We start from the raw sequence: 9,358 nt of genomic DNA, 5'->3' as shown, positions 1-9,358 counted from the left end.
CGCTCTTCCCATGCTAAAGAAAAAAATTTTTTTTTTAGTACTGCTCATCATTTCAAAATATACCAACTGCTTTCCATGGGGAGAAGGGAGACACTCACTTGGAAATCTAATCCAATTCTAAAGATACGACAAGAAAAAACAAGTTTAAATTTTAGTTCAGTTTAAGATCAGTTCCTGGTCAGTCTCCAAAGATACAAGTAATTCTGACAAATCACTGAGCTGCATCATTTACCAAAACCAGTTCCTCCTTTATGACAACAACATTGCTTTTGGAAAAATGACAGCTTAGTTACCGATACGCATAATACCTTAAGAAACCAAACTCAAAAGTTACTTTCCTCAGTACCTACTTCTTCCTAAAAACATACTTTGTAAATGTCAGAGCTATTCCAAAGGCCTTTTTCATGAGGAAATGCATCCAATAAGGAGTACCTCCATTCCAGTCTTGCCTCTTGCAAAGATTCTGTAAAATCCCTCCTTTGAACGTGACTAGATGGAGAGGTATGGGGAGAGAGTGCAGCCTAACAGCCCCCAGAGAAGGAGTCTTCCATCCAGCATTTAGGGCTGAATGCATTTTTTCTCTTCTAAAAGACCATCTTCCACTCATTAGTTGTTCCTAAAGCATGCCTTTCCTTCTAAGGAGAAGGCAAAACTGTAAATGCCTTGCCTTGTGTCTGTGCCATGCCTCTCAGCCCACAGTAGTGCCTGTTAGACCAATACTTCATACTAGGAATGGGGTGCAAACCATGACTTCTCCACATTTTCCTTTGCATAGTGGAAACAACGTGTCCAGGAAAGAGTCAACTGCACTTTTGCTTCTTCTAATAACCTGTTACTGTAATAAGACTAGAGCTGCCATTACAAAGTACCCACAGCACATCCGGAGTTTCATTTCATGAGTCAGTGGGAAGGCGAGTCCTATGATGCCCACCAGAAATCTCTGATAAGTAAGTCTACTACAAGAATAACTCTGTGCAAGGCTGTGCCCGTAAGTAACACTGAAGGATTACTGACTTAATTGGGCAAATACGTGTTTGAGAAATGCTTTTAAAGATTCTTACCGGTACAATGGATTTTTAACTGTCCCTTTGGAACATCTGAAAGAACTTCTTGGTATAAAACACGTGCACCTCACTAAGATGTTGCTGGGAGTACTCTTTCATATGTTCATCAATGACATAGACAGTGGGATTGAGTGCACCCTCAGCAACTTTACAGATGACACCAAGCTGAGTGGGGCAGTTGACACACCTGAGGGATGGGATGCCATCCAGAGGGACCTGGGCAAGATTGAGGAATGGACCTCTCTAAATCTCATGAGGTTCAACAAGGCCAAGTACAGGGTCCTGCACCTGGGTCAGGACAACTCCCAGTATCAATACAGGCTGCGGGATGAAGGGATTGAGAGCAGCCCTGCCGAGAAGGACTTTGGGGGGGACTGGTGGATGAAAAGTTGGACATGAGCCAGCAATGTACGCTCGCAGCCCAGAAGGCCAAGCACACCTTGGGCTGCATCAAAGAAAGCATAGCCAGCAGGTCAAGGGAGGTGATTCTGCCCCTCTACTCCTCTCTGGTGAGACCCCACCTGGAGTCCTCCGTCCAGCTGTGGAGCCCTCAGCACAGGAAAGACATGGACCCGTTGGAGCGGGTCCAGAGGAGGGACACAAAAATGATCCGAAGGACGGAACACCTCTCCTGTGAGGACAGGCTGAGAGAGTCAGGGTTGTTCAGCCTGGAGAAGAGAAGGCTCTGCAGAGACCTTACTGCAGCCTTCCAGTACTTCAAGGGGGCTTCTAAGAAAGATGGGGACAGACTTTTTAGCAGGGTGTGTTGCGATAAGACAAGGGATAATCATTTTAAACTAAAAAAGAGGGTAGATTTAGACTAGATCTAAGGAAGACATTTTTCACAACGAGGGTGGTGAAACACTGGCACAGGCTGCCCAGAGAGGTGGTAGCTGCCCCATCCCTGGAAACATTCCAGGTCAGGTTGTATAGGGCTCTTAACAACCTGATCTAGTTGGACATGTCCCTGCTCATTGCAGTGGTGACCTTTAAAGGTCCCTTCCAACCCAAAATATTCTATGATTACACAGCAAAATGCAAGAAGCACATTCTCCACAGTAGTATTATGCAGTGAGAGGGGATTTTCAAAGTGAAGCTGCTGTATTCAGAAAAAGCAGTACTCTCTCAACAACATCCATTCTGAACATGCACAAGAGCAAAACCAAAAACCATACCAGAAGGTTTGGATACCATGCAATTACCCTTTCTGCTCCCCTCTACACTATCTTATGAAGACTTGACCACTGTAACACTTAGCCAGCCTCCTGCAATAGCCTCCCACTTGACTCCTGTAACTAAAACTGAAATAATACTACCCTTACAGCTTTCTTCTTCCATCAGCTACTGCAGGAGATGATGCAAGCAACGCTCACTCCCCCATTTTTCTTTAAACAGCAGCACTCCTCCTTCTACCCAAAAGAATGCCAGAGCACAGATGGGACACTCGCAAGGTCACTAACACTGGATGTGTGGGCTATGAGCACAAGTGAGCAGAAGAGGAAGTTGTACCCTCTGGATGAAAAAGGAAAATAATTCCAGCTCCATGAAATCTACCACGGGTTAACACCCAGAAGGTACAAGCCCTAGCCCACAACAGTGTATCAGCTGAGAAGCAGGAGGCAAAGAAGGGAGGGATGTAAAAGGAAGAGGAGAGACAGGGGAGAGGGACAGAGGAGAGACCTCCACCACCAAATGCAGCCATCATTGCCATCATTGACCCCACACACTCTCTCCAGCTTCTTGACCAAAATGAGAATTGCCATAATCGCCGGTATGACAATGTTTACGGAGGGTGCTGTACACACACAGAATTATCCACCACAGGATATTTCTCAGACTACTTTGGTAACAATCCCAAGTTTTCACTTTGCATAATTCTCACTGTCATTTCCTGGAAGGCAGATAAAATCTGGCAGGGCTGACCAAATGTATAGGGGCATTATTAAAAATAAATCGGTAGAAAAAAGCCTTCTCTTTAGAGAAACTTTATGATCCCTGTTCCAATTATGTTTTAGGAGTAAGGAGAGAAGCTGTGCCAGTATTCCACTGCAAGCAGCTAAAGCTTTGCTTTGTTTTGCTCTTGGAGATCTTCGACATGTTGAGGCTCAGTCCTCTCTTAGATGCTTTCTTCTCACGACTGCCTGAGATTAGTGGCAGGTTTCTGGTTAAGCGCTCTTAAGAAAGGTCTCTTATGGAAAAAGAGCTGAAACCGTTCTTAAACACAGGCACAAATGAAGCTCTTGTTCAAGTCATTACAGGTATTAGTCAAGCCTGTGAATTCATGTTTTCAGAAAGCCTTCTTAAAATAGTCATATGCCAAGCCTTTATCATCCTCAAGGCCTCAAGCTCAATACTGCCTTGGTTCTTTTCACTCTACAAATACAGGTTTAGCATACATAGGCAGCTAGCTCCAACCAGGCACTAGCCTCTCTACCAACAGATTACTAGATTTAATCCCCAGTGAAACAAGTGCAGCATTATAACAGCACAAAATGGAGCAGTTTACTCTTAAAAAGTGACTGTTAGTTGTCTTACCTGAACATATGCAGGTTGTTTTTCAAGAATCAAGTCTGCAACTTTCTTAGATACCTTAAAAAGAAGAATATTACAGGTGATACATAGCAATCTCAATTAAGTAGGTCATCCTTGTACTGAAGTTGTACAAGTTTGTGATTCTGTATCGTCTACTTCTGTAGTTCTCAAATTTATTCATAGATATGCCACAACAAGGTAAAAAAACCTAAAAATGATCATCAGCTTTCCTTAGGAGCAAGATAAGAAAATTGTTTACAGTTCCATTTAGGAATTTTTACATTAAATTAGGAATTTTTTTATTAATCAATTAAATTAGGAATTTTTACATTAATCCCTTACCTCTCTGCTTGTTAAGGAACATGCTAGTATGGAAAACAGAATTAATATAGGACACTACAACTGCTTACTTTCTGCTTGTATTACTGCTAGAGTACAAATTTAAGTTAACCATCTACCATGGAGATCTAAGAAAGCCCTAAGACACCTACCTTTCAGACTGATACTTTATTCAATAAAATCCATGTCAAAATTAATGTACACCCTGTGCACATTACATCCTTTCTTTAGCACACAGAACATGCATATTTTAACATTTTCTCCACTGTTGTGAACTAACAGTAAGTGGAATGCTACTGAGAGCTGCTGTCTGTACTGAATTTAAAAATGGGCATTTCTACCTTGATCAGCTTCTTGTGCGCAAACACACAAGCTTAAAAAAAAAAAAAAATCCAGTAGTAACAGTCATATAAATGCAAGCTTGAGAATAGTGTGTTTTGTTTTGTTTTTCAGCAGGGACTACAAATATTTAAGAAGAAACAGTTTCAAGCATGACAAAGAAATTACTGGTATTGCTCTTCTTGGGGAACAATACTCCCAGAAATTAAAATAAAATAAAACTGCCCATGACAGCCAGCCAGCCCACAATACACTACTGGGAAAGATAGATATGGAGGTTTTTAGATATTTAACTGTTTAGTCAAACATAGCACAAAGTTGGGATCTTCAATCAGCTTTCCTGTAACAAACTTACAGCGGCTCCACCACGTCAATTCCCAGCCTCTGGAAAAGCACCTGCACACAAATGGTCTTCAAGGTACTCCGATACCATCGGCTGGCAACCTGGACAAGCGGCATATATCTAGCTATGCTTTCCTCCTTCCATATTAAAAAACCAGCCAGAATCACAAAGCTATTTTAAAACCTCTTAGTTGTGCTGTAAATAAAATAAAGCTTTCTTCTGCAGGACAGCAAAAGAATCACTCCAGAGCAGGGCGGGGGCAGGACAGGATGTTATTAGGCCAAAAGCTACACAAGCCTAATGGGACCTTCAGGCTCTAAAGAAGTTTTGTTCACTACACAGTCTACGTGCTGTGAAATTTTCAAACTGTTCTTGCTGCTAGTCCTGTATCTGTAAAAACTTTAGGATATACTTGCTAGTCATGCATTGCTCCAATACAAATCTAATGGCTTGATTCTTCACTGTTATAGGGATTCATCAAGCAGTACACATGAATAAAAGATGTGTTTCATTTTCAGTTTTTACACTTTTTTTGTTTTGCAAGTTCTCAGTTACCCTTGACTAATAACAACCTCACTGTCAACCATCTGCCACAGCCATTTTTTTTTCTTTCCTTGAACCTAGTGATACGACTTTTCTGAGCTTCCAAGCTATTCTCTTTCCTTTCTTTTGGATGAGCAATATTACCCCAGCTTCCTTTCATTCATTTCCAAATTTTCCCACCTCTTTTGGCATCTTCCATTCAATTGTGGTGATTTAGTTTTTAATTCTTAACTTTTGGAATCCAGAATTGCAATTGCTAGCAATGAATGTGACTGCAGTAATCAATGCATGCAAACAACAATGTTCTTTGAGGGGACCAAACAGTTTTCTCCAAAACAACTTACTATTTCCTAAATCACATCAGGAAAAAATATTTCATCTTCTGAAGACAGAAAGATACAGCTGAGGATATCAGTCTACTAATTAAAATTAAGTCAAACAGACATACAACTAAAAAGCCTCCTAATGCAAATTGTCTGTACCAAGATGATTAGACAAATTAAAGCTGCGATGATACACATATTAAAGAAGTCTGGAGTGAGTTGGAATCCATCCAACCAAATGGAAAACTGTAATGGGAAAGCCACAGAAAATCCGGAGTCTTTAGTGACGCCGAAAACAAAGGCATGACCAAGATCAGCTGTACAAAAGCAGATGGTAACAGTCAGTGAGAAGTGGAAGATCAGAGCTCTATTACCTATAATTCACACTCATTTGAGTGCTTTGTGTTATAGAAATTTGGAAGTTGCAGTTATCTCTAAACCACTATTGTAAATTCCTATGCCAGCTATAGATACAGGCACTGAAGTGAAAAAGGCAGTGTTTTTTTTCAAAAGCAGAGGAATTGTGTGATCTGTCAACAGACTTCTAGAGTCCTCTAACAATCTATTCACAATCAGCATTAAAGTATTTTTAGAACTGAACTAACAATGTACGACATTCTGCAGTACTGTCTTCCATGAAGGACACTAATGTCCTTTAAGACAGACAGTAATCTAAACGACATACCACAAGATAAATGGACAATAATTGAGACAGGAGAAGAAAATACCCAACAGTTTCTCACGCTCACCTGGAATTATGACACAAGGACATGATATACAGAATACAAGAAATTTTAACAATTTGGCACATGCCCAGGGAAGAAAACAAGCCCAAGGAACAATTCCTTCCTATAGCAGAATCACATTTAGACTAGATTAAGGAAGACACAAGAAAGGCCCAATCCTGACTGGGGCAGAGGGGGGGTGGGGGGGTGGTGGCAGGGCAGGGAGGCAAGAGCTAGACACATGTTTCTTGTCAAAAGTTTTGGCTTTGAGAGTTTTTGTTTTCTAAAAGAAAGACACATCTGGGCCTTATTTCCTGGAAACCTTGTACTCAGTTTTCAGCCCTGTTATTCACTAAGCTGCATGCACTTTCCAGTTCCCATGTTTCAGCAGCAGCCATGCGCTGAAACTACTCCCCTAGCTGCAGCCAGTTCCCATCACTCAGGCAGAATGGCGAAGACATTGATAACAGGTATTAGGATTATTCAGCATATCTCAATGAAGTTGTCTCTCACTCTTGAGTGTATCTCCTTGCAAAACTAGGTCACCACCAGACGTCCTCTTAAGACTTTAAAAAACAAAAAACCCAACATAAAACCAGAAACCACCACCCATTTTCAACTTCTGTCCTTATAACTCCTGGTGAGAAACATAAAATATTCATTTGTTGAACTTCTGACTAACACTTTACAAAATTTCATATGTTTATTCTGGGAAAAGCAGTCTTAGGCAGAAGAAACTTGTTCTCTATATATTGTTAACAACCCAATATTCTCCTTCCATACATTTCATTCAAAGACATGAATTATGATTATTACTGTTATTTTACTTGCAGATACTCTCCACATGCCACAGTTAAGTCATTCATTTCCTGTACCACATTATTCATCTTTAAAAGAGCAATGAATCAATAATTAATGTATGAATAGAAAATTTAAAAGCCTGAAATGTAGCAAGTACCTTTTAGAAGCTGCAACTCCGATTTCCCCCTGTAAATTATAGCTATTCCTGATTGTTACATTTCATTTGTTTTATTATGTAATAACCCTGTAGCAGCATTCACTAGAAACCCTTGTGGACAATTAACAAATTGACAAACTAAAAATAAGAGAAAATAGCTAGTCTAAGGAAAGAGTTTTTAAAACATTTTATATGTTGACAGAAATCCCTCAAAAAAAGACATAATACTGTACTATTCAGCACTGTGTTTGACGCTACTTTTCTTGTAATACACAGGAAAAGCTGAACATTCAGAAAATCAAGTTTCTAAAGAAATAGCACATTTGCTTCTTGTTACAGTGCTGTGCTGGTTCCGGCTGGGGTAGAGTTAATTTCCTTCATAGTAGCTAGTATGGGGCTGTGTTTTATATTTGTGCTGAAAACAGCGTTGATAACACAGGGCTGTTTTCGTTACTGCTGAGCAGTGCTTACACAGAGTCAATGCCTTTTCTGCTTCTCACACCACCCCACCAGCAAGTAGGCTGAGGGTGCACAAGAAGTTAGGAGGGGACCCAGCTGGGACAGCTGACCCCAACTGACCAAAGGGATATTCCATACCATATGGCATCATGCTCAGTATATAAAGCTGGGGAGAAGAAGGAGGAAGGGGGGCATGTTTGGAGTGATGGCGTTTGTCTTCCCAAGTAACCGCTACATGCAAATGGAGCCCTGCTTTCCTGGAGATGGCCATACCTGCCTGCCAATGGGAAGTGGTGAATGAATTCCTTGTTTTGCTTTGCTTGTGTGTACAGCTTTTGCTTTATCTATTAAACCGTCTTTATCTCAACCCACGAGTTTTCTCATTTTTACTCTTCTGATTCTCTCCCTCATCCCACCAGGGGGATGTGAGCCAGCAGCTGTTTGGTGCTTAGCTGCCAGCTAGGGTTAAACCATGACAAATAGTTAATCACCAAAATTTACTTTCATGATTTCATATGATTATATGATTTACTGATGTGTGCTTTTAGAGTGGAAACCCATAACATAACATTAGAAGAAAAAATTATTAATATCTAATGTGTTTAAGAAATCAAAACTTACACTTCTGCCTAGACTTAGTACAACAGATTGCCTGAGGGTACAGAGGAAACAACTTTACTTACAGCAGCCTGCTGTTGTTTTAATTTGTCTCTGTACTCTTCCAGTTCTTGAAGACTAAGTACTGGAGGAAGCCTCTGCGTATAAACAACAAATTAAATCCAGTAAGAAATTAAAGGATGTTAAAGACACATGTAGCATTAACTAACCCATCCATTCCATTAAAGAAACATTCTTATCGCTTCTGCAATCTAATTTGCAGAATTCATCCATTATTTCAAATGATGGATACTGAAATAAATCAGTGCCAAGATGAATAATGTACTATCATAATTGCATCATATAGTATCATAATTACCTCAAAGTTGCTTTATTTTAAGCCATATATGTATATACATGACCTCCTTAATCATTTAAATTATTATGTCTCAGCCAGTTTGCTAAAAAATACCCAAAATATAGAATGGATTTTTTTCTCCCCTCCAACTATTTTGGCTTTTTCACTATAGTTTAAATTATGAAGTGCCTGTCAGCACAACTGATATTAATTCTATCATGTTAAAAGAAGAGACTCCATACCAATACTATATGCTTGAAGCTTTACACAATCGCAAGATGAGGCGGGAGAGTACAGTTTTGTATTAATGCAAGACACAACAAAACGAAAAATAGCTCATTGAAACAAGCATACTTTTGATTCTCATTTTTTGTTCTATCATTATGTTTTCTTTTAAGAAGACAGCTCACCTCTAACTCATATTTCACAATATCAAAGGAATCATTGGAAAAATAAACTTCTTCAATGCTGTTAATTATTTCTTGCTGAGCTTGAGGATCAGTTGGTTCTTCACGTAGTTCTCTGAGCTCCTCCTTCACAAAACAAAAAAGGATTTCCATGATGTAATATGACATCCTAATAAGAACGATGTTTTACCCAAACAAATATTTTTCAAAAGACATTTACAACATCAGTACAAGAAGCAACAGCAAAGAACAGAAAGATCAGTACACTGCGGCTTGTTTTTCCCATTACAAACAGCACGATATTTAAAACTTTTCAAAGAACAAAGTGCACACTTCAACGTTGCAGATCACTTAAACACTTCTTCATCAAT

General features: G+C 39.8%; 1 protein-coding gene across 1 annotated transcript in view; it reads right to left on the bottom strand.

Annotated features, from left to right (window-relative positions):
* Positions 1-9,113, bottom strand: part of CCDC132 (coiled-coil domain containing 132) — a gene marked incomplete at both ends in the record, with an annotated part of 54,357 nt that extends 45,244 nt beyond the window's left edge. The window contains 3 exon segments of the mRNA XM_010285646.1: positions 3,600-3,653; positions 8,309-8,380; positions 8,991-9,113. Coding sequence (XP_010283948.1) covers positions 3,600-3,653; positions 8,309-8,380; positions 8,991-9,113 — 249 coding nt within the window.
* Positions 9,114-9,358: the final 245 nt, after the last annotated feature.

The sequence above is a fragment of the Phaethon lepturus genome, unplaced genomic scaffold (assembly GCF_000687285.1).
Source record: "Phaethon lepturus isolate BGI_N335 unplaced genomic scaffold, ASM68728v1 scaffold8160, whole genome shotgun sequence".
Lineage (NCBI taxonomy): Eukaryota > Metazoa > Chordata > Aves > Phaethontiformes > Phaethontidae > Phaethon > Phaethon lepturus.
This window is presented reverse-complemented; position numbering and strand designations above follow the sequence as displayed.